This window comes from Pongo abelii, chromosome 3 (assembly GCF_028885655.2).
Source record: "Pongo abelii isolate AG06213 chromosome 3, NHGRI_mPonAbe1-v2.0_pri, whole genome shotgun sequence".
Classification (NCBI taxonomy): Eukaryota; Metazoa; Chordata; class Mammalia; order Primates; family Hominidae; genus Pongo; species Pongo abelii.
Window position 1 is genome coordinate 183,758,387 of NC_071988.2, and position 26,244 is coordinate 183,784,630.

Sequence of the window (26,244 nt, forward strand, 5' to 3'; positions counted from 1 at the left end):
TGCATGCTATATTTCAGTAAGTTTGTTAATATAGTCACTAATCATACCTGAGTTAGTTCATTAATATCTACAAGTCCATTACTGTCTGCATCAAAATATTTAAACATTTGATCCACCAATAGCTTCTTCCGAGATATGTCGTCGCCATTAGGATTTTCATTTTCTTGCATAATATATTTTTGATTTTGTAAATCTAATAGCATATTTTTCATCTTGCTGTATTCAGTAGTCTTGCACTTATCTCCTGTAACAAAAGAACCAGTTATTTTCAAAGCAATATTATTGAAAAGAAATAGTTTATTTAATTAAGGTTTAGAAGCTATTTTATGAATAACATACTGTGTACATAATTTTTACTTTTCTAGTGTTGCACGATTTACAACTTGTACAAGAAAAATGAAATGGGCTATTTCCATGGTAGGATAGAAAACTTTTATCTCTATCAAATCTGATAACATATTTCTATGTAGTTTATTTATGAGGAAGGCATAGATGCTGTGACGGACATAGAAAAACATGATAGCTCCAGCTGGAAATTTATTTCAACGTTCAAATTTATTGTCTTAGTTTTTATCCTTACTCTATATTTCTGTATTGATAGTTTTATAGGTGCAGAAAATGAGGTACCAGAAGGTGAAATCAATTGCTGAAGGCAAAGGATTAGATTGTGCTGGATTTTGTATTGAAATATATATACATATATATATATGTATGTATATATATATATGAGATTCCAAAAGATGATACCACATTTTAAATCTGAAATGTGTTTTAGATATTTGGATTTGCATTGATGACATTCACACATATATATTTACATTTATATTATTATCTTAAAAAAATTTAGTTGTTGCAAATAAATAATGTTACAAATACATTATGTACATAAATATGTACATAATGGCTGTACATATTTATGGGTTACATGTGGTATTTTGAGACAGGCATACAATGTGCAATGATTAAAATCAGGGTAATTGGGATATGGATCACCTCAAACATTTATGATTTCTTTAGGTTAGGGTCTTTCCAAACCCAGTTTTTAATTATTTTGAAATATATAATAAATTATTGTTAACTACAGTTCCCCTGTTTTCTTACCAAACTTAGATCTTATTCCTTCTAACTGTATTTTGTACCCAACCAACTAAACAACCCATCTTTATTCTCCTGCCATCACCACCGCCACTATCTTTCCCAACCTCTGGTAACCATCACTTTACTCTATAACCATGACTTCAATTATTTTTTTCAGCTTCCACATATGGGTGAGAACATGTGATATTTGTCTTTCTATGCCTGGTTTATTTCACTTAACATAATATCCACCAGTTCCAGCACGTTGTTGAAAATATCAGAATTTCATTCATTTTTATGACTGAATAATATTTCATTGTGTGTGTGTATATATATATATACATATATATACACCATATTTTCCTTATCCATTTATTGGCTGATGAACACTTAGATTGATTTCGTATCTTGACTATTGTGACTAGTGCTGTGATAAACATAAGAGTGCAGATATCTCTTTGATATTCTGATTTCCTATCTTTTGGGTATATATATCCAGCAGTGGGATTGCCTGTACACTGCTGGTGGGAATGTAAATTAGTACAAACACTATGAAGAACAGTATGAAGCATCTCAAAAAACTAAAAATAAATTTATTTTCTTAATTCTGACTTCTTAATAACACTAAGATCATATTAGTATTCTTCTAATAGTGTTTTCTTACTGTTCTGATATTCATTCATCTCTTTTTTAGGGCCCCTGGTATATAATGTGATATATATTTGCATTTTTTATTTTTAAGCATTAAGTTTGCCTCTCCACAGCTAAATCATAAGGTTACTGAAGCAAGACTGTGTTATAGATAATTAGTACCTGCCATGTAATAACAGCACAATACTGGGAACATCATAGTTAGTGAAAATAATTTCTTGGATTACTGTCTTTCAAAAGTAAATAACAGCCAGGCGCAGTGGCTCATGTCTGTAATCCCAGCACTTTGGAAGGCTGAGGCGGGGCAGTCACCTGAGGTCAGGATTTCGAGGCCAGCCTGGCCAACGTGGTGAAACCACGTCTCTACTAAAAATAAAAAAATTGGCCGGGCACGATGGCACATGCCTGTAAACCCAGCTACTCAGGAGGTTGAGGCAGGAGAATCACTGGAACCCCGGAGGCGGAGGTTGCAGTGAGCCAAGATTGCACCACTGCACTGCAGCCTGAATGACAGAGTGAGACTCTGTATCACACACACACATACACACACACAAGAAAAAATTCTCTAATATTTTCACATAATTCTTTTATGTGAAGGCAAATAATTTTACTTACAATGGTCTCATGATGAGGTCTTTATAAATGGCATATTGAAATGGCATGTATACTGCTTACAGAAAATGCAATATGAAATATATTATACAATAATGCAGTGCATAAATAATTTGAAAATTATATAATAGGCTTTATATTAGTTGAGATTTTTTATAACATATTTTTAGGAAAAAATCCTAACTTTATAATTATGATCAATTTTGATAATTAGGCTTAAGAGCATGTACAATTTTAAAAGAAAATGTCAAGATATTTAAATATGTGTCTGAGAAGCATGGGGCTGCAAAACAATATTTGAATCTCATTCTCTTTCGAGACAAAATGGAAAACAATCTCTTCCAAAGAGATGATAGACTGTCTTTATTTTTCAAAGACACTGAAATTACTATTGTTGTTCAGCACTTTGGTTTTTAGCAATCCTGTCAACAAGTTCTTTTTCACAACAAAATGTAAACTTTGTGCTGCAGATTAAGTCAATTTTGTATCATTCTGTTCTCACTGAAGAATAATAATAAGAATATGTTTTCATAACAGCAAGAAACTCATTGACAAACGAGAGAAGTAATCAAATCCATAGCCATTGCTAGCAATTTTGGTATCGGGGAAAGCAGCACAAAGCGAGCCTTCAAATAACGAATGTGTGTTTATCTGTGTGCACAGGTGTGAATCAGGAAGGAGAGAAATGTGTGATGAAAAAAATACTGAAAAGGGTTATACGCCATTCCAATAGCCTTTCCTTGTATTTCTGTACATGACCCTGGGTCTGTATTGCCTTCATTTCTATCAACTGCCAGTGGATGCCATATGGAACTGGGGGCTGACCTTAGACCAATGGCAATGGGGAGATCTGAATGTTGGCGAGAGATGGATGGGAAATAGGAGTTAAACACTGAAAAGCTTTAACTAATATTTAAAACTGGGGAGAGGGATAGAGTTTGGGTTGCCCCACTCTAATTTTGATCTAATCTAATCAGTATGATCATCATAACACTCTCATTAATGCTTTCATTCCCCAAATTGTTGTAAATTTCTTCTCCAGTCCGGAAATTGGGGTAGTTGCTGGAAATCCAAATAAAATAACCATAAAAACATTGCAGTGAAGGCATTCACATTCTATAAATATGTACAATATGTATGCAATTATATAAATTTTTGTGAATTTATTAGTTTAAAAAATTTCTGTCGTATAATTTTCAGTTATAAATAGGTGTATCTGTTATTAATAATAGATAACATGTAAAGAAGGCTTCCCATGTGTCAGAAACTTTACACATATTAAGCCATTTTATACATATTGAATCTTCCCAACAACCCAAAAAGAAAATCAATATGATTACTACCATTTTGCAGATGAGGAACTAAGGCAAAGAGATGTGAAATAACTTGTTCAAGGTTATAGAGCTAGGAAGGGCAGAATTATTTTTAGATACGTGTCATATCTCCTTTTTATCCACTAACTTTATTGCTCTCATTTTCAGAACTGAGTTTTTCTTTTTAACTATTTTATTTAATAGTTAAAATTAAATATTTCATGAATTCTGAAATTTGTCCAAGGATTATTTGTAAAGTGAGATATATATATAGATATATATATATATATATATCTATATATATATAAACAAACCCTAGGCAATATCACTGTTTATATTACAGAAGGAGAAAGAACACACACACACGCATACACACACAAATGTAGTATCTAAGAGGTAACAGGTAAACTATTAGAATGTATTGAATAGAAAGCCAAAGGGAGAGAACTTTTCAAGAAACAGAGTATGATGAAATGTAAAACATTTGAGAGTAAAAGTAAGGTAAACAAAACATGTCCATTGGAGTCCTTCAACTGGAGGTAATTAGTAACTTTAAAGAAAAATGCTAGTGACTAAATGGTGCAAATTTTACATTGCAATTGGTTGTATAGGGTAATACGTATTTAATATTTCTAATGTGGAAATATTTTAATGATTATTGATAGGAAAGAAAAACAACTAGCATGGTTAATACAGAAGAAGAGACATTTAGAAATTGTGCCCCCTCCCCAAGTCCAAAAATAGCACCAAGCAGGAAGGAAATAAGTTTTTGTTTGTTTATATGGTTACTTTGATAGAATCATTTTCTCAAGTTAATTGATAGGCAGCGTGAGATTGGCATAGCTAAAGAAAAGAAATGATTTCCTGGATTCACTTCATGCTCTGGGAGACCAGTGCAAAATCTCCTCTGTTGTTCCTGTTCTAGACACAAAGAATATACTAGTGAACATGAAAAAAATCCTTATTTATTGGTATCTGTACATCATCTTCCTTCCCATGGATGCAGTGTCACTAGGGCTGTGCTGACTTTTGACTCAGAGTCATTCTAAGGGCAGGGAAAATCCATCTCGCCTTGTGGGGCCTGCAAGGATGCAGAGTCACTGACATCCAAATGTCTGCACCTGTATAGCTGGCAGTGCCTCTCCAAGTCACACAGAACTGAGGACAATGACACCTTACACATCTGAGAGTACAACCATCAGTTTTGAGTGCTAAAAATTATAGATCATATCAATTATGCTTAGTATAATATGTTTTTGTAAAGGCTGCAATTTGTTCTTATCTCTTTGAAATTACACTTTTATCCTTTCCTCCTATCCTCCAGTAAAAAGTACCAATTCCCTTCAACACAAAAGATTCAATCAAAAGCATAAAAGGAAACCATGTTTTATCTTTTTGACATTTATTGATAGAATTTGATTAGTTTGATTCCAATATAAGCTGAAATCTTAGAAACTCAAAGAATAAATTTTTTTTATTTAGAATAAATTCTATTTGTATATTATAATGTATGTAGAAACTTTTTCCTCAAACTATTCAATAATTGCTAATAAAACACAAATATTTTAGATACATATTTTGTATTTAAAGCATAAAAAAGATGTCAAAACTTCAGTTGATGTATTTAATATGCATGTATGAATCAAATTCAATGTGGAAAGCTATCATATTTATATTAATTATAAGTAGTGAAACTATGTATACGAAGGAACCAAAATTATCTTGGTTAAAGGTAGCCTGAACATAATTTAAAAAAAAAAAACTTTAAACCTAAACTGTAATATCTACCTAAATTGCAAAAAGATTAAAAGTGTCAATTGTATTGAGTTTTCTGAAATTTACTTAAGTGTACTACAGTTATATATAATAATGTAAGCTTACTATGTTTCAGGTACTAGTCTAGTTCTAGAGATTCACTAGTAGAAATACACTTACACACACCACATTAGAACATAATACGTTTAAAGAGCCATGATTATCGTAAATACAGGGGCATTTTTTAAAAGACTTTGGTTTTTAGTGTTTTAGGCTTACAGAAAATTGAGCAGAAATTATAGAGTTCCCATATACCCTTTTCCCCCAACACACGCAGATCTTCCCCAGCTGTCAACATCTCACATCATAGTTACAATCGATGAACAAATATTGAATATCATTATCACCCCAGATCCATAGTTCAACTTATGCTACTTAAGGTACATTAAAGTTCTTGATGTTGTACATTCTATGGGTTCTGACAATTGGATAATGACATTTATCTACCATTATACTATCATTTACAGAATAGTTTTACTGCCCTAAAAATCCTCTGTGCTCCATCTATTCATGACTCCTTCTCCTGTAACCCTTGGCAACCACTGATTTTTTTTATGCTTTCCATAGTTTTATCTTTTCTAGAATGTCATATAGTTGGAATCATACAGTATGTAGATTTTTTTAAAAATTGGCTTCTTTCACTTAGTAATATGAATGTATGTTTCCAGCATGTCTTTTCATGACTTGATAGCTAACTTCTTTTTAGAAATGAATAATATTCCATTTTATGGATGTACCACAGTTTATCCATTCACCTGTTGAAGGGCAACTTGGCTGCTTCTAAGTTTTGGCAATTGTGGATAAAGCTGCTATAAACATCTGTGTGAAATTTTCTGTGTATCGATTTAAGTTTTCAACTCATTTGAATAAACATCAAAAAGCATGATTGCTGCATGATATGGTAAGAATATATTTAGTTTTGTAAGAAGCTGTCAAAGTCTCTCCCAAAGTGGCCGTACCATTTTGTATTCCAGCAAGCAATGGGTGAAACTTCCTATTGCTCCTATCCTTGCCAGGATTTGGTGTTGTCAGTGTTTTGGGTTTTCATCAGTCTAATAAGTGTGTAGTGGTAGTTCCTTCTGTTTTAGAGGGGATTATTTTAGTTCATAAGTGATTATATTTTAGAAGACCTTAGTTCCTTTATCCTACCCTCGCTTTCTACACACAGAAAATTTGAATTGGCTTAATTTATTATTGCCCTAAGCATTGTTGAATAGTTAAAAGTGAGTGAAAACATGATTAAGCTGATTGACATGCTTACTGATTAATTTTGGGAATTAATCTTACTGGAAATAAAAGGGAAGTATTGTGAGTTAAAAATTCATTCCCCAAACACTTTGCTATTTAGGATATAACTTGACAATTATATGCCACATTGTAATTGGCAACTGTCTCCCAATCTATCTAAGCAGTAGTAAAAAAATAGTTTGACATTCTAGTTCAGCAAATGTGAATATGTATTAGAATTTCAATAAAGATGTTCTAGTATCCAGGTAACTTTGCTCTTTTAACCCTGAGAGAATGTTAATTAAAATATTTCTGAGGGTTGCAATTATATTCATCAAATACAACACACTTGGATCATATGTGCAGCTTAGCTATTACTTCCTTTCTTCATCCCCTCCCACCACTGTCACAAACACAAAAGCAAATCATGAAGATGCAGAGAACATTAGCAGAAAACACAACAAAATAAAACAAAGCACGATACAATGGTGAAATTGATGATCTAGAATGTGTAGCAACCTAAATACAAAATGCAAATTTATTTTACCCCCCAAAAATACAATTTAACATATTAGCTATCATAACTGGTCAAATGCATTATTTTAATGTTTAGTGAATTTAATAGTCTTTTAAATCATTATCCTTCGAGTAAAACTCAGGAAAATATAATACACTTCATATGAAAAGACATGCCTTTTATAGAATATATGAGAGCTAATGCTCTTAAGCAGTTTGTAAATTAAGTGATTTCCCTAATTAATTATTTTTTTCTGGGTAATCTATCTATAAATGATTTGCACATGACATGCAAGGCCTTCTGTCTTCTCACAATACTACAATTGCTGGTAAAATTTAAGTGCATTATGTCTTCTTTCTTTCTTTCAGTGCATTATGTCTGCTTTCTTTCTTTTCTTTTCTTTCTTTTCTTTCCTTGCTTTCCTTGCTTTTCTTTCTCTTCTTTCTTTCCTCTTTCTCTCTTTCCTTCCTTCCTTCCTTCTTTCTTTCTTTCTCTTTCTTTCTCTTTCTTTCTTTTCTTTCTTTCTTTCTTTCCTTCTTTCTTCTTTCTTTCTTTCCTTCTTTCTCTTTCTTGACAGATTCTCACTGTTGTCACCCAGGCTGGAGGGCAGTGGCATAGTGGCATGATCTTGGCTCACTGCAACCTCTGCCCCTTGGGTTCAAGGGACTCTCATGCCTCAGCCTCCTGAGTAGCTGGGATTACAGGTGTGTACCACCATGCCTGGCTAATTATTATTATTATTATTTTTTGAAATGATGTCTCACTCTGTTGCCCAGGCCACAGTGCAGTGGCATGATCTCGGCTCACTGCAGCCTCCATCTCCCAGATTCCAGCTATTCCCCTGCCTCAGCCTCTTAGGCAGCTGGGATTACAGGCACGTGCCACCATGCCAGGCTAATTTTTGTCTTTTTAGTATAGACGGGGTTTTGCCATGTTGGCCAGGCTGGTCTCGAACTCCTGGCCTCGAGTGATCCGCCCCACTCGGCCTCCCAAAGTGCTTAGATCACAGGTGTGAGCCACCATGCCTTGCTAATTATGTCTTATATATTATGCTACATAGGCCTTAACAGTTTTGATTGTAGCAGCCTGTGCTTTATAGACATTGTTAATTTTGATCTGTAATTCTGTGAATGTATATGACTTTTGGGAGTAAAAACATATGAAATACATATTTTTTTTTTATAAATTTGACCTTCTTAAAAAAATAACCAGATTACAAAAAAGTATATCTATGACTGCATCAAATATGGTCAAAAGATGCATGCGATTCTATTAAGAACAAGTATCTTAGTGCTCTTTAACACTGAATATCTTCTCCACTAATTTGTCACATCATTCAAATATGTGACTGCCAATGAGAAAGTTATTATTTCTATTCATGTTATAGAAGATATGCTATCCACCGGCCCGGAGCGATGGCTCACGTCTGTAATCCCAGCACTTTGGGAGGCCGAGGAGGGCGGATCACGAGGTCAGAAAGATTGAGACCATCCTGGCTAACACGGTGAAACCCCGTCTCTACTAAAAATACAAAAAATTAGCTGGGCATGGTGGCGGGCACCTGTAGTACCAGCTACTCAGGAAGCTGAGGCAGGAGAATGGCATGAACACGGGAGGCGGAGCTTGCAGTGAGCCGAGATCGCACCACTGCACTCCAGCCTAGGCAACAGAGCAAGACTCCATTTCTAAAAAAGAAAAAAAAAAATAAAGAAGAAGATATGCTATCCACATCTATGAAATCATAGGCATATAACAAATTTTTAACCCAATACTTACACAGTAATCATATTGCTGGCATGGTTGTAGGTGTTTTACAGATTTTAACTCATTTAATCTTTATAATGACACTAAGAAGTAAATGTCATTTGCCATAGCATATCTTTGAAAACACAATAGACCCAAAAATAGACTCAACATTCGACTTTATGTGAAGATCTGAGGACCTTTTCACCATAGAATGGTAAGCACATATCTCAAAAATAAATTCAAAAGTTTCTCATGAGGTACAGAAGCTACAAGATGCGTCCATTTGTCTTGTGTGAAAGTACAGCTTTACTGTTGCTTTTTCTGCAAATTTACGTGAAATTCTATCCAGGATTCAGTCTCAGGAGGACAGCCTGCCTACATGTAATCTGATATGCATATTCAATAATAAATCATATTTCCTCTATCGTCTACACTGGAACAGAAAGAACTTTTGGTTGATAAGTTTTTTTAATTTCTCCAAAAATTATTACAGCAACTAAATAATAATGAAAGGGATGACTCAAGACTGTCAAAATCTCATGGTTTTATATTCATCTAACAATATAAGTTATAGCTTCGAAAGCTGTAAATCAAATGATGATACAATTACAAGGCAAGTTTGAGAAACGACAGTCATAGAGAAAAACTGCAATGCAGCTATATGAGAAATGTATATCAAGCAGCCATAAGGCATAATGCCTTGGTTTGGACTAAACCCAGAAATGTACTTTTATAGGAATATAGTACTCTTCCTTAAGCATGAAGTTTAATGCTGACCTTACATATAGTTAAAGATTGAGGTTCAGGTTAATTTTTTTCTAAAGTGTATTCCCAAGCTCTGGGACTTTTGGCCAGTTTGGTGTTAAAAGTCCCTGTTTATAAACATAATTATATGTTTTTTTTCTTGTCAATGAATGTATCGTCAAGAGTTTACATATGCCTTGCCTCAATATCTCAGTCACGCTTTGTCTCATTTATCCCAAGAAAAATGCAAAAGTGGTAATGAAATACAGGATTTCTTCTACAGTTTATACATCTATATTCCTTATACATTCATTCTCTTTGACCAAACAAGAGATAATACATTTATGAATGAGTATTGACCTCTGAGCTTGTCTTTATTCTATCAGATTTAACACCAAAACAATTATTTCCAAAATACATCTAATTTATTCTATATAATTGTAAATATTAAAATACTAGCATATCATATTAAACATAATATCAACATTCATAGCATTGTCATTATTTTATGTTAGATGTTTTATGTAGGCTCAATCGTTGTAGTGGGTTAATATATATAACAATTCATAGCATGTTACACTGGGAAGAAATATCTTATATGTAAGTGGGCAAAGTTGCCTTATTAGACCTTATACCAACTCAATAATAACATATAAATGAGTAATAGATGTAACCTGCAGAAAGCCACGTCCCTTAGGTTATCTCAACTATTTGTTAACTGTGATTACTTCTTTTAAGCACAGTCAACCTTTGAGAGACATTGTTCTGTTAAGAGTTCTATGAGAGTTCTTATTTCAATCAGTCATAGCCTGGATGCTAGCCTTAATTCTTCCTAATTGTCCCCAAACCGACCAAATAAATACAAGTAATTCTATGAATTTGTGTCCCTCCAGAAAAGAGGATTACTCAGTGTTCTCAAGTAAGACTTGGTTCTGGTATATAGTTAAATTGTCAAGAGAAGATTTCTTCAGCTAGACATGTATCTACCATTCTCTACTATATGATGATTCTTTGCAATATTTCCCAATAATGTAACCTCTATTTCCCATGAAATTTCAAACACCTCCTATACAAATAATATGTATTAAGAACCTCTGGTATGTATAACCTATCTGCCAATGTCCATCACTTTTTTTCTAGAAGATTATAAATGCCAACATTAATTTCTCAGTATTACACATTGCATATTTGACATTTTTTATTCACACACTTGCAAGATAAACAAATAAATGTTTAATTGTGCACTTTCTTATGAATATGCATCATGTTTTAACAATAGCTTATTATGACCTTGACCAAAGATATTAAGGAAGTAGAAAAGGTAGAGGTGAATAACAGGAGATAGAGTAAATTGATACTTGACATTTTCTACTTTAAGTGACTGTGATGCCATCAATAGAAATTCAGTTTCTAATGTTGATATTCAATATATCTTCAGTGGATAAATATAACAAAAATGACCAATTAATTTATAAATGAGATGTTTAAGGTAACTGTGGAATATCCTGGTAGAGGCCTTGATAAGAGAACAGAAAATATAATTTGGTAGCTTTGAAGCTCTGTAGTTTAGAGGAAAGGAAGTGCTTGATGAATTGGATTTGTGAGTTACTGGTGAGTGCTTGACAGTTGAAGCCATGATTGTAAATGAGATTGATAAAAGAGAACATTTCTAAAGTGTGAAGTGAAGGTCATTACGGTTGAATTATGACCATGCACATTTTATAACGTGTAATATTCCACAGACTACTTAAAAAGAGGCTGCTAAAACATTGATTAATTTGGTGAAAGAAGAAATGAAGATGGTTTAGTCATTCAGCTTTAGATGCTAAAGTCTACTTCTTGATAAGGGAAAGTATCATATAACTATTGCAAATTAGATGGAAAAATATGATGAAAAAGAGATGTTGCTCTTCTTTGAAATAAAAAATGTTTTCTGTAAAATCTAGCTGACATTTTGATTTTTACCATATGCAAGGATATGTGTTTGAGTGTCTGTGTGTGCATACATACATAGAACAAAATCTGTGGTTATGTTAATAATAGTAGCGACAGTTCATGTAGAGATATATTCCTTTGATATGGTATTGACACGTTCAGAAATAGTTTATAAGCTACGTTAACAAAGATAGGGTTCAAGATAACTTGTACTATGAATAGTTGCTTTTTCATTAATTTGCCTTTTCTCAAGTCACTTTTGTTGCAACTGAAAAGCATACAACTTATGAATATATTTAAGAAAAAAATTCATTTAAAATGTGTGAAATTTCTAATGTCAGTAGGGAGATGTAAAATTTCTAATTTTCACCTTGTGCATAAACAGCAGAGGATAATTACTTAAGTATTTGCCCTTTTCATGTATGTTGTCAGATGAAAATGAATTGCAGAGCCTCTTTTTAAAGTTTTATTGGTTTTTAATTGACATGTAATAATTGTACATCTTTATGGGTATGTTTCAACACATATATACATTGTGTAATGATCAAATTAGGGTAATTAGTATATCCATCACTTTAAAAACATGTCATTTCTTTATGATGTGAACATTCAAAATCCTCTCTTCTTGCTATTTTGAACTATACTTACATTATTGCTGACTATGGTTACCTTATTGTGCAATAGAACACCAGAACTTATTCCTTCTATCTGTAACTTATACCCTTTAACCAATCTTCCCATCTCCCTCCCTTCCAAGCCTAATGCTCCCCAGCCTCTGACAGCTGTTCCACTATTCTATTCTCTACCTCTATGAGCTCAACTTTTAAAGGATAACGTAAGTGGAAACATGCAGTATTTTGTCTTCTGTGACAAAGCCTTTGTTAGTAATTCAGTTTCACAGGTGCATTGAAGAATTATTTAGTAAAAATACTTTGAAACAACACCCGTGCAGGGCATCACTGCTCATGCCTATAAACCCAACACTTTGAGAGGTAGAGGCAGGAAGATCTCTTGAGACCAAGAGTTCAAGACCAACCCGGGCAATAATGTGAGACCCCGCCCCTGTCTCTCCAAAAATAAAATTTTAAAAAATTAGCTGAATGTGGTGATGTGTACCTGTAGTCTTAGCTACTCAAGAGGCTGAGGTGGGAGGATTGCTTGAGCCCAGAATTTTGAGGTTACAGTGAGCCACGATTGTGCTACTGCACTCCAGCCTGAGTGACAGTTCAAGACACTGTCTCTAAAAGAAACAAAAATAAAAACAAAAACAAAACAATGCCTGGATTTCAAAAGTTTCTGAGGAAACAGAAAAACTAAGATTTTCCCTTCACATATACACCAGAATTGTTTTTATTTCATTTACTGATTTAGTTACCTGTTTATGAGCAGTGGAAACAAAAATATCTTCTCTTTGAAGATGAAAGATTAATACTCATATACCTATTTTTTATATATTTGTATCTATACACTAATACAAAAATACATAGTTTAGTAATATTTTATTTTCTTAAATTACTTTTTTTTCTTAGGCTCTATAATTAAAATAAAATATGGTAGCTTATGATTGTCATTTTGTGTTAGTTGAACCTTGTCTAGATCATATACTGATTCTTAGTATTCGGTAAATAAGTTTGGAGCAAGCAAAGGGAAGACTAGGTGTTGCCAATAAAAAAAAATTCATTATAGCATGGCTTTCTGGGCTTTTCCATTCTAGCCTTTTGTCGCCTTTGAGGTATTTTATTACCCTATAAATTTCAAATAACAGATAGAAATATAAAAATTATTGTCTATAGATGTGCGAACGAATTCTGATGGGAAGAAATTCAATTGACTTTTCTCTCCCTCACTCCGTGAAAAAGCCAGGTTCATATCTATTTGGAAGTTCATTACCACAATTATTTTTTCCATATACATTTGTGGCTCTTTGCCTTCTTTGAGCTGATTATAACATCTGCCTCGTTGCTTTATAAATAATGAGCTAATTTAATATTTAACATGTGTTCATTTGTATCCACATGATAGTCATGATTTTACCTTAAAAATTATTCTTTACCACTCTAAATATATCATTCTTTTGTTTAAGAAAAGAACGAAGGCCTAATAGAGAGTCAAACTGCTCTTATTATATGATATATAAGTAAATGTACAGAAGGGAATTCACAGAGGTCAATCTGAATATACTTTCAATAAGTTCAGCAAAGTATGTAAAATGAAAAGATAATCCAGATAGAAAGCATATAAAGCATATTTTTGTTTTAATTTTTCCATTCTTTATTGCTACACAAAATAAGCTTCAAAAAAGTACAGCTCAGTAACTGAATTAATTTTCACCTTTCTAAACATGCATATTTATACTACCAGTTTACATTAAATAGGATGTTATTATTTTTATTATTGCAACATCCTCTCAAGAAGAAAATACTGTCACTTTGTGTTATGATGGAGAAAATAATAAGTAGGAATTTTTACAAGGCCATAGAGTAAACAAAAATTTCAGGATGTGGCTTCTGTTATTTACTGAAGACACAATGTTTTGATTGTTTAGATTCGAAATATCTTTTTCAAATTGCTATGCACTTCTAACATGGTAGTTAAGTCTTTACAGCATCTTACTGTGAATTAAGAAAGCTGTCCACCTGAGTCCACACAACATGGGTACAAAGCTATGAGAGCAAGTACAGCCTCTGAGGAAAGAAGAAAGCATTGCTATCCTCCAGTGAATACAAACCTACCCTAGGGTGTCTAGCTTGACAAGTGCTGGGCAGCCTGGATTGCAGCCCCACTTATGTGCTGCCTTGACCAGGTGCCTTTGCACAGTGTATACAGTGTTACAGTAACTCTCCTTCATCATTTTCATACTAGGAAGAAAGCTTTTTATTATGAATTCTAATGAGGGGATTTTTCATGAGGATGCATCTAATATTTTATACTGCCATATATATTACTGTACCATAGTGTTGCATAACTAATGTAAAGAGGTCAGCTAATAACATTTAAAAAGTAATGAAAATATTGTGAACATCCTGCTTTAAAACAGTTATTAAAGAAAAAAATTGCTAGACAAGTAAACCAGAGACACAGTTTAAATGGAAATGGTGTCAGATTTAGTCAATATCATGCCCACTTATGAAGGTGCTATTTTTATATTTCACTTTTTTCTCATTCATAGAATGCATTTTGTACTAACATTCTAAAGACAGGAGCACCTGATCCCATGGACTAATTCTTGCTATTATCTGATTATGGCACCCTAAAAAACTGACAGTATTTGGGCTCATACTCCGTATGTGGCTCATGACCATGTCCCTAGCACGAGTCCATCTTTTTTAAAGTTTGCCAGATCTAGAGACAAAACAGCAAGATACATGAGGCATGATCTGCATTTCTATCATATTTTAATGACCCTTCAAATCATCCTTAAATGATCTTTCCCAGACTTGGTCCCAGAGAAGCAAAGAAAAATTTAGCACTTAAATTTGTGAAAAGATGGCAAGCATTTGAGAAGTCCAAAGAATTAGGGAGATAGGAAAATTTACCATAGAAGAAAAAAAAATGGGAAGTGAAAAATGAAGGGAGGGTGATGGAGAGAAAAGAAAGTGAGCAAAAGAGATCATTTACACACTAAGGAATAAACTTGTTTCACAAAATACTTGTTTTTCTCCCTTTGTTTATTAGACATATTGATAAAGAACAATTTGAGACAATTAGTAATTTCAAGTATCTTAAATTACAGATTGAAACAAAATTAATCTATAGCTGGTTTTGACAAATACTTCTTGTAAAGGATCACAGGGTAAATATTTTAGGCCTTCTGGCCCACATAATCTTTGTTACCACTACTCAGATGTGCTGTTGTAGGGCAAAAACAGCTATCAGCCATACATAAACCAATGGGCATGGCTGTGTTCCAATAATATGTTATTTACAATAGCACGCCGTGGGTCACAGTCTTTGGACCTCAGATTTATATAATAATGGTAGGACAGCAGTGGGTATCAGTATAAAATTCATTAACATTATTCCTGGGTTATTCTTTGGTGGCAGCAGTCTGATCTGATTTGCTGACATGTTAAGTGCAGTTTCTGAGAATGAGTGAAAATCATGTAGCTATAGATACATTCAATGCTGAATTCCAAGACAGCATTGCTTTCATTATTATCTTGATTGAAAAGATCCTTTTGATGGAAGCAACAGCCCATCTGGAGCAGCAGCTGCAAAGACATTTGCTGCAGTGGAGAAGGTGAGGCTGGGGCTCCGCGCTCCACAGAGCCAGTGGGAACTAGGAACAGGCAGGAACCAGGGCCCTTCCAAGATGGCCAGTTGGATGCCCCGCACTGCCAGGCACAGCTACAGCCACCCAGCTGCAGCTGTGGACCCAGGCATCCCTGCACCCTTTGTGGCCCAAGAAGTTCCTCCATCCCCTGCAGGCTTGGAAATGCCAGCTCCTGCTGCCTGGGCTCTCCCAACTCCTGGTGTCTGCTCTGGTTTTGGAGCAATGTTGAGGCCGAGCCCAGGCACTGTCATAACCCACCTGGGTGTGTGCATGTCCAAGGCAGTGCTGACACTTCAGCCCCCTGCTGCCTCAGCCCCATCTGGGCTTTGGACAACAACAAGCAGGGGAAGAGGCTGGGAGGGATGGGGGTTGAGGGCAACTTGGCATGGGACTGTAGGCGCCTCTCAGCATGAATAGCCTGGGTGAATGGACACCATGGATGGCAGGTTGATGACGGCAGAAGGCAGGCTTCTGGGTGGAAAGAGGCAGGTCTCTGGTGAAACCCCACCTTCAACCCAGAAATGGCCTGAAGCCTGGGGACTGGGATGCCAGTCTCATGGACCAGAATGAGAACTTATGGTGCTTTTTCCTGGTCTGCCCATGGCTGCCAATGGACAAATCAGCACACACTTTCTCCCCTATGAAGCCCATAAAAACCCCAGACTCAGCCAAATGTGAGAAGATGAAGGGAGGCCGGCCTACATATAGAAGCTACCCACTGTGGGTCTCCTCTCCCCTGAGGGCTGCAGGCTCGATGTGATGTCCTGCTTGTGAATAGCAGCTACCCACTCCTGTTCTCATCCCCTGAGAATTCTGCTGCTGCTCAATGAAACTCCTCTCTGCCTTGCTTACCCTCCAGTTGTCCATGTACCTTATTCTTCCTGGATGTGGGACAAGAATTTGGGACCCACCAAATGGAGGGACTTAAAAGAGCTGTAACATAAACAGGGCTGAAACATCCCCTCCCTCACTTGCCACGTTGCTGGTGACAAGAAGGAGAGAAGAACTGTGGCCCTTCATGGAGCCCAAACCTAGGGGCTCCCCAAGCCAGGGCTGTGACACTCTCTTTGGGTTTCTGCAGTTCCTGTCATCTCCAAGCTTCTGGGCACTACGGCATTTCCCTCATCCAGATGCAGTTGCCCTCAGCGGAAGCCATGTGCAGTACATCTGGTCCAGCTGCAGCCTTGCTTGGAGCCGGCAACTGGACCAGCGCCTACAGCTGCCTGCCCTGCTGAAGCAGCCAATGTGCCCAACTGTGCTCAGTGGCCAGACCCTGTGCTCGTTCACCCACACACCCCTCACCACTCCACGCCTGGCTCACCCTTGGCAGGTATGGGATGCAAGCTGGTAGTGTGCCAGGCCTAGTGGGCAGAACAATCCCAGCAGGCCCAAGCAAACCATGACAACAGAGGTTTCCAGCTGGCGAAGTAACTAATGATCCTGTAATGCTTTCAATTTTTTCATATAAATGCATTTCAAATATACTGTGAGAAATTAATATTTTATATAAATTCAGGATATATTAGTGTCAGAACAAAGGAGGGCTGATGTAACACCAATATCCTGGGAAAGTCACTGATTTTTCTCTAATGTGATGAAAGAATGGATTGGAATTTTTTTCTTTTATTGAAATAACATTTTGTCAAATAAGGTTGCCTTTGGGGAAACCACGTTGTTGTTTTTTTTTTCTGAGATGGAGTCTCACTCTGTTGCCCAGGCTAGAGTGCAGTGGTGCCATCTCCGCTCACTGCAACCTCCCCCTCCTGGGTTCAAGCAATTCTCCTGCCTCAGCTCCCAGAGTAGCTGGGACTACAGGTGAGTGCCACTGTGCCTGGCTAATTTTTGTATTTTTAGTAGAGACAGGGTTTCACCATGTTGGCCAAGCTGGTCTCGAACTCCTGACCACAGGTGGCCCTCCTGCCTTGGCTTCCCAAAGTGCTGGGATTACAGGTGTGAGCTGCTGTGCCTGGCTGAGAAACCATTTATAATATGGATATAATATGGATATTACATTACTTGGTATATTTAAGAAAGGCCTATCAGTTACCTAGTGAGAGTGGTCAGGAAAGTAAGACAAACAGGTTAATTCAGACCACAAAGAGTATTTTGGGCACAGGTCGAAGTTGCTTTAAAGGCATACTGAATGAGAAAATAGGTCTCTCAGAAGCAGTGGTTCTTAGCCTGTGTTTCACATTATAGTCACCTGAGGAGCTTTGAAAGAAGTGGTGCCTGGGCTGCATTCCCAGCAATGCTTATTTAATTAATCTGTGGGTGGGGCCTTGGCATAAGTATTTTTTCAAAGCATTCTAGATGATTTATATGTACAGCCAAGATGGAGACCCACTGTTTCAGAGTTTAAATATGTTGATTCAGGTCATTTCCCTGTAAGAGGAAAAGCTGAGACTTGACATTAGTTTGGGTGTTAAATCTAGACCACAATTTCCTAGTTGCTTATTCACTCACACTGGCCTAGTAGATTATGTAGCAAAACATTCCTTGAGCATTTAGGGCTTATTGTTTGTGCATATTAAAGTAATTGTAAATTTGAGTTAAATTAGAGGAGCTGAAGAAAAATATGCTTTTATCAATGAATTGCCTCACAGGTATCATTCACTTTTAATGCCCTGTATACATATAGGGACAAACTAGTCAGTGTCCCCCTCCATTTGGGCTCAGAGGGCAATGCTGTATTTTTCCCTTTAACAACCTTTTCCTAAATCACATTTTATCTCTCTCTCTGTCGTTACCCTTTAAGTTTTAGAACGTGTGCTCCCCTCCTTTTAAACCATGTCACGTCAATGGTAAGACCCATTTATGATTCATTTATATATTATCTGCAGTTTCTTGAATTGGATTTTGTACTCAATTAAGTTAATACATAGTCACAAATTAAATACCAAGATAAAATCCATTACACCTTTCTCTAATTATTAAAGGATTCTATTTATATTATTATACTCACATAGACATAGTAACTAGCTTATTGAAGAAACTATAGCTATGTCTGTATCTACCTATCAATCATCTATGTATATAACCATGGATATATATTTTATGTATGTATATATACACAATATATTAGTATTTTTAGTGCTTATCTGAGTGCCAGGCACCTATTTTCTTATTAAATATTTATTGAATACCTTAATATCCAGTTTTAAAAGAGAAGAATACAAATGACTAAAGGAGTGCAGAAAAATGAGCATTTCAATTATTACTATGGTGTCAGATTTAGAAAATAAAAATGGAAGATATTTTAAAATTTTATATAAACAATGAATTATTTTTTAGTATAAAGTTTTCACAAAATTACATTGTATTTCATCTGACAATTCTTGTTCTATCTCCCCTAAATTGTCTAAATTTATTTAAAATGGCACTAAATTATCTGTATTCCAAAGGGCTAAGTAATTTGAAGACCAGAAAGAATACCAAGAAAACAGACACCAACAGGCTGAGCACTTCATGAGAGGAAGGCCCGGAAGAACCTTACTGTTTTCTTGAGCTGAATGAAATAAAATGAGATTTTATTTCCTGTCAGTGGACCAGTTCCTTCTTTCCTTTTGAAAAAATGATTGTATATATTTAATGCGTACGACATGATGTTTTGATATACACACAGTGAAATTGGTACTATAGCCAAGCAAATAAACAATCCATCATCCCACACAGATATGAGTTTATTTTTGTGTATGATGTAAGATAAGGGCCTAATTTCATTCTTTTGCATAAGGAAATTCAGTTTACCCAGCACTATTTGTTGAAGAGATTATTCTTTCTCCATTGTGTCGTGTTGGTACTCTTGCCAAAAGTTATTTGACCATATGTATTTGAATTTATTTCTAAGCTCTCTATTCTGTTCAATTGATCTATGTATCTGTTTCTATGCCAGTACCATATTGTTTTGATTACTAAAGCTTTATACTATAGTTTGAAATTAGGAAGTGTAATGCCTCCAGCTTTGTTTTTCTTTCTCATTATTGATTTGGCTTTTGGGGGTCTTTTTTGGCTCCAAAAAATTTTAGAAATCTTTGTGTTGTAAACCCTCTTTGAAAACCTACATATCCACGCAAAAAATACAATATCAGATTTTTTTTCATTCAAAAATCAATTTTGTCTCATAGGTCATTTTCTTGAGGAAATAGTTTAAAATGTGTAGCCTTCTACCTTATTTTAACACCAAACTCAACAATGTTTTGTTTAAAGTACTTATTCAAGTTTGGGTTTAATTATAAGTAGAATATGCTATAGAACTCTATGTACTTCCACTAAAATGATAAAGTGTATATTTTCTAAATCCCCTTTTAACTTAGTGAAAAGTTTCCCTCATCTGAACTCCTTGATCAGCACAAATTATAGTTCTCAAACAGAAAGATGAATAATTTTATTGAAGAATGGAAGGAATCCCAAGACTCCTTAGGAAGTCTTCTCAGTGGTTGACTATAGTTTGAGGTCTAAATGTGAAAGAAGGCATGTATAATATGAAGGATATTGTGTAAGGTGAGAAAACGTGATGAATATATTGCTATCATGTAAACTGTGTTATCTTAATCCTACATAAACAGTTTTAACATCTGAGCTTCTCTGTCTTGTAATTGATGAAATTAGTCCACTTATATTCATTTTGATTATTTAAATCTTTGGAATTATTTTTACTTGTGTACTTTTGTTTGCTGTTGCATTTTTTATGTTCTTTTTCCAGAAAGAGATTTTCTGTTTCTCATTTATTTAAAAAATTCATCATTTTTCTATTAACCAGTTCGAAATGTATGTGCTCTTTTTTGCTTACTTTAATGCATACCTTGAATATTTTATTATACATATTTATTATAGAAATACATGTTATTCTTTTGTTTCTTTAAGAAATTTACTTAAAATCCTATTCATTAATAGCCAAGTATTTTATGAAATTATTATTTTACTCTCATTTTTCAAAGTCATAAGGTGAGGAAGTAAATCCTTAATTTCAGTTGATGGTCTTCTATCTTGCTTTCTTAATATCTATTGTATTTCTTCTCCATCCATACTGCTACTAAATAAGTTAACTCAGGACTCTTTTATACCTCATCTGATTCAAACATTAATTTTTGAATTGGGAAACTCTTAACTCCTTTTGTTTTCCATCTTGCCAACTTCAATCTAATTTCTATATTATTGTTAATTTGTTTTTAGAATAATATTTCTTTTCCATTTTAAACCTTTGAATGTGTCACTATGCCTTTCTATATTAAGTCTGAACATAAACACAGGATGTAATACTGCCTACCTCTTTATTTCTAATGTATTTATTTCAGATGCTTTGAGATTTCTGAGGGTTAACTTTGTTTACTGGCTATTTTAGCAAAGATGTTCTGCTATCTATTCAGCAGGATAATGATACAGAAAGAATATTGAAGATTCATATTAAGCATGTTTCTCTGAATTGGGTTAAATGCCCATACACATAATACAATTACAATAAATTAGGAACTGTAACATTCTGAAAATCACTTATGGATATTCAGTATAGCATTTAATCTTCCTAGTTTGGTTATATTAGTTTTGTTTTAATCACTTAAAACATTACTCTTTACTACATTTGTAGTCTTAGCCATTCTTGCAGAAAAATGACAAGTATTCTCCAAAATTAGAAATTGAAATATATATGCAGTCAAACAATTGATTTATTCTGATGATTATATTTCAATTATAATGTACATGAACCACCATTAAAAAATGGATTTAAAAACAAAGGTGGATTCTGTAGGCTATTTTACAAGTCCTCTGTTTATTAAAGGATTCAAATATATTTCTAGTAAGAATGAGACATCATTTTTCTCATAAATAGCAGTCTATTTGATGCTTCATTAATATGATATTTTTGAAGGTTTTCTATTAGAAATATTTCAATTACAAAGCTGCCAGGAATATTATAACTGAATTAAAATATATTAAAGAAATGCAAAATATCTTTAGCCAAAATTTGAATTTCATTTTGGCCCATGAATGTTATGTCCATCCCATCTTATCAGTCAATAAACCCACCAAGCAAAACATTTACATCATGGAAAGTGTAATGCTCTCATCAAACTAAAAGTTAGACCTCATTTATCCCTTGCTGTGTTTGAGTTATTTCTCTGAGTGTCTTCAATATATTAACCTATATAATACTAAAATGACTTAATGGAATAGTTCTATTCTTATTTCTATATTTCAGATGAAAAAATCATGGCATACAGGTTAAGTAATTTAGTCATAGGTTGATAGATTTAAGAAATGATAGAGCTAGAATTTGAATTTAGGTAGTTTGGCTAAGAAATCTATGCTACTTTCCAGCTTGCCGAGGGAGGGTGAACAATATTAATCATTGTAACTTACAAATTCTATTGCAGCCTCCTGTTCCATAAAAACATACTTTCTAGTCTATAAAATACAGAAACATAACTAAAAAATATAGAAAGAACAAACACTTGACTTAACATGGAAAGTTTATCAACCCCTATCTTTATAGACTTTTTGTTAGTTTAGGATTTTTTTGCAGGGTGAAAAAATAAAGAAATGCCCATTGTAATACTTTTTTTAAAAAAAGTATTTAGTATTCGTGGGAAAACAGCAATTGAGAGTATCTTCAAAATCTACAATATTGGTCTACATCTGTGGTTCTCACGTTATAGTTAAAATGCAAATTCTCAGCCCCAATCAAGACTTAATCAATCACAAACTCCTGGTATTTGGTCCAACAAGCTGATTTAACAAGCTCTTCAGGTGAACCCTCAAATTTGACAACTGCTGATTTTTACTTCCAACAGTATAATCTGGTGTTAGGACCCATTTGGAAATCTAAAAAAAAATTAACTCTCTTAAAGGTGAGCCAAGCCTAATTTTTAGCATTTCATGCCAAATGCAAAGTGTTTTGTTTTAATAGTCTGTTTTAATAAAGAAAAAAAAAAACTAAAACATTAGAATTTCTAAACTGGGTGAAATGGAAAGAAAAGTGGAAGGTGAGGGGGAATTTAGACACATTTGAGGCCCAAGGGAAATTATGAGGAAAAGAAGTCCTTACAGTAAAGCCCTACTGAAAGATCAAAAGGTAAACCCTAGATTAAGTTTGATATTAAGACTACGTATAATTATTATTAAATGATTGCTCACAGTTACCAAAAAGCAAGGTGCCTAGATTTAGAAACTAACTGTTTCTAGTAGTCAAAGTGTGGAGGAGTCATTTGATCTTTCCATTACTTGGTGTTTTAATACCGTGATATCAAAATCCGGTTCATGCATTTTTGAAATGATTAAATTATATGTGAAGAGCTTGCAGCAGTTTATAGCACGTAGCTAGTTTGCCCCCTCCCTGCCCTCAAGAGTTAGATTCTCCTTTTAATGTAAACATAGCACACCACCATAGTGATGAGTGAGTTATGAGAGATCCAATAAAATATTAATATTTTACTTACAACTGTTTTGAGTTTAATATTAACTGATATCAATTCAGTTTAAAGATATCCCTTTATGATGTTCTGATGTTTGCAAAGGAAAAATACATGAAAAAAAAATAAAGATTTTTGCCTGAACTGTTTTAATGCTAGAAGCAAAGATATTTTTGACTCAAATTACTTTACTTTTATCTCTATTTTTCACTTGACATCTTATTCACCTAGTCTATATTTTAATGTATTGTATGACTTGCCTGACTTCAAAAAAGAAATGGGAAAGCAGATCTACTGTATACAAGAAAATAACAACAGCCAATTAAAATTAATATTCAAGCAGAGCGTTAATATATTTATTCCTCATTACCATTTTATAAGACAACAGCTACATTTTCTTTCACGAAGGGGTAAAAACTATGACAACAGGTTGTTGAGTAAGTAACCAAAGATCAGTTCGTGAACGCTGGAGTTGGGTTATGAAATCAGGCAGTTAAACTAGAGTCTGTGTATTTAACCATAGGGCTGTGATTCAAGCCACTTGAAATAAGGATGTTTACAAAGAAATATTGATTCATAGCCATAATAGCAATTCAAATATTGACATAACATGCGGGGCATCTGTTCAAATTTAGATTACCACATCACACAGATGTAGTACAGAATGCCATAGATGCTAAGATTATGTTTAGCTAACTGATTATTCAAATAGTGTTGTCCTCTCTTAAGGCCCTAATTTTACATTTTCTTTTTAACACTGTGGTAAGACTCCTTTCTCATCTCTGTCCTGACTGTTTAGTTCTAAGTTTAATTTCCATATGTTGTCTCTGATGATCTGAAAATAGGTGATCTCTTATTTTTCCATAAGTGGTTAGAAAGAACCTAAGTTACAAAATCTTGCCTCTAATGATTAATTTCACATAATGGGATAAATATAGTCACACAAAACCCGTTCAAACCGGAGAGAAGCATGTCTAGAAAAGACCGAGAGAAAAATTTTGATATGACAAGTTAATGCCTCCTTTAGAATATAAGAACTACAACAACTGTCACTGTCAGCAGCTTTCCCCACATGGCCTGGCCAATTTTCACCTTTCAATATTTATGTCAAAGGACATTTCAGAGTCTTCATATAGTCTAATTTTAATTTTTTAAAGAATCTTTAAAAAGAGAAAATCTTCCTCAAGCTGGCAGATGGAAATGAATATACAAAGACCTCCTTTTGTTCTCAATTGAAACAGAATTGCCCTGATTTCTTTACCTCTTAAGTAAAGCTAACTTTTAATTTAGATTTTGTTAGGTTGCAGTTTTCATAAATTACCCCTTCTAAGTGACTGAAACAGTAATTGGAAATGTAGAAATTTGATTTCTATTACGGTTGAGTGATGTTTTAATTCAGAAAGTACCAGGAAACTTGTTACCTTAAAAAATGTGAACTAAAAACTGTGTAAGTAGTTATAATAGAGTGTTCTTCAGGAAGTATAAATATCTTTAATATAAACAAATATTTTTATGAATTCTTATAAGAGCCCACACAATCCCTTACAATAAAATTGGTGAATATTATGAAATATATTTTGGTCATATTTTAAGTAGTTGACAAGTTTATCATACTCTATGTGGATAGATTAATAACCATTTCTTTCAATGGGAGTTTGGAAGTACTAGGAACCATTACAAAATAATGATAAATGATAGTGAATATGTTTCACTAAGCAGCTTAGAGGTTAGTATTAGATGGTGAAAAGTGCTACACTTGTCATATTATAAAGATTAAAAAATTAATAAAACAGCATTTTGCAATCTCAGTCTTAAAAAATACGGTTGCAAATATCTTAATGTTTGCATTTTTGTTGTTCATGCATTTATTGTAAGGGGGCAAGTAGTTCTGGGAGGACAAGAATAGTACAAAACTGCATATTTCCTATATGAACTGTATTATTTCTTCTCTTTAATCTTTTTGTGGCTAGTATCTAGCATAACTGGCAAACAGTAGGGGTTGTATTTAGGCTTATTTATTCATTCAATGCATATTTATTTTGTAGAAGAATGAATGGGGCCTGACAAAGTCGTTCTCAGCTTAATGCCTTCATGTGGTCTGGGATTTTCTTTAAAGAAAAACCTCCTTAGAGAAATATGAGAAAGAATCATCTTGGCAATTTCAAGAGAGCCTTCTATTTTATCATTCTGTGTTCCTAATGGGAAAGCAAAACCTTCTTTTTCAGAAATTCTATGTCCTACATTTAAAATCTCTTATCTCTTATGTAGCCCTAAACATACTATTAACACTCAGAATTTTCAAGATGACTGATATATTTTTGTAAAACTGTAGGTGAATATTTTATTTTATTTCTGTATTATATATAAATATTTATAAGCATCTTATCTAGCTAATACATATAATAATAATAATAAAGCTTTTTGAGAAAATTGTCTCTACATAGTAGGCATTCTATCAAGTTTCTGGAACACCTGATGAGTTGTGATTGAAACGTATGAAAGACAAATTAAAAAGAGATTCCAGTTGTGTCTCTATTACTACTATGCTTCCTTTCTCTTAGTAAATAAACTGCAGAATATGGAATTATGTGAAAATGTCTTTCTCCTGGTCTTCACGGTATTTAAGAATAGAATCGAATTTTATGATGATACTCAAGCCATGACAGTGGATAGAATTATTCAGTCATTGAAAAGTCTCATGTCTTTGTATTCTTTTAAAAATAGTTAAGTAATGTGCTCTTCTGTTCATGAAAAGAAGCCTATTTTCATCTCTTTTAGTATTTTCTCCATTGAAAAACAATGGATTATCTGAATTTTCCTTCACCTGTACCTGAAGATGAAACCACATCATACTTATGTTGCTTCAGTTATGTCTAAAATAGGTGCAGTCATTGGTCATGGAATGAAAGAAAATTAACTATCTCCTGT

The 26,244-nt window shown here is 34.1% G+C and overlaps 1 protein-coding gene across 2 annotated transcripts in view; it reads right to left on the bottom strand.

Annotated features, from left to right (window-relative positions):
- The window catches only part of FSTL5 (follistatin like 5), an 807,547-nt gene that overhangs the window by 389,225 nt on the left and 392,078 nt on the right, over window positions 1-26,244 (bottom strand). For both annotated transcript variants that reach the window (XM_024246010.2, XM_054554669.1), the window contains one exon: window positions 48-244. In XM_024246010.2, the coding sequence (XP_024101778.1) occupies window positions 48-244 (197 nt within the window). The remainder of the gene's footprint in view (window positions 1-47; window positions 245-26,244) is intronic.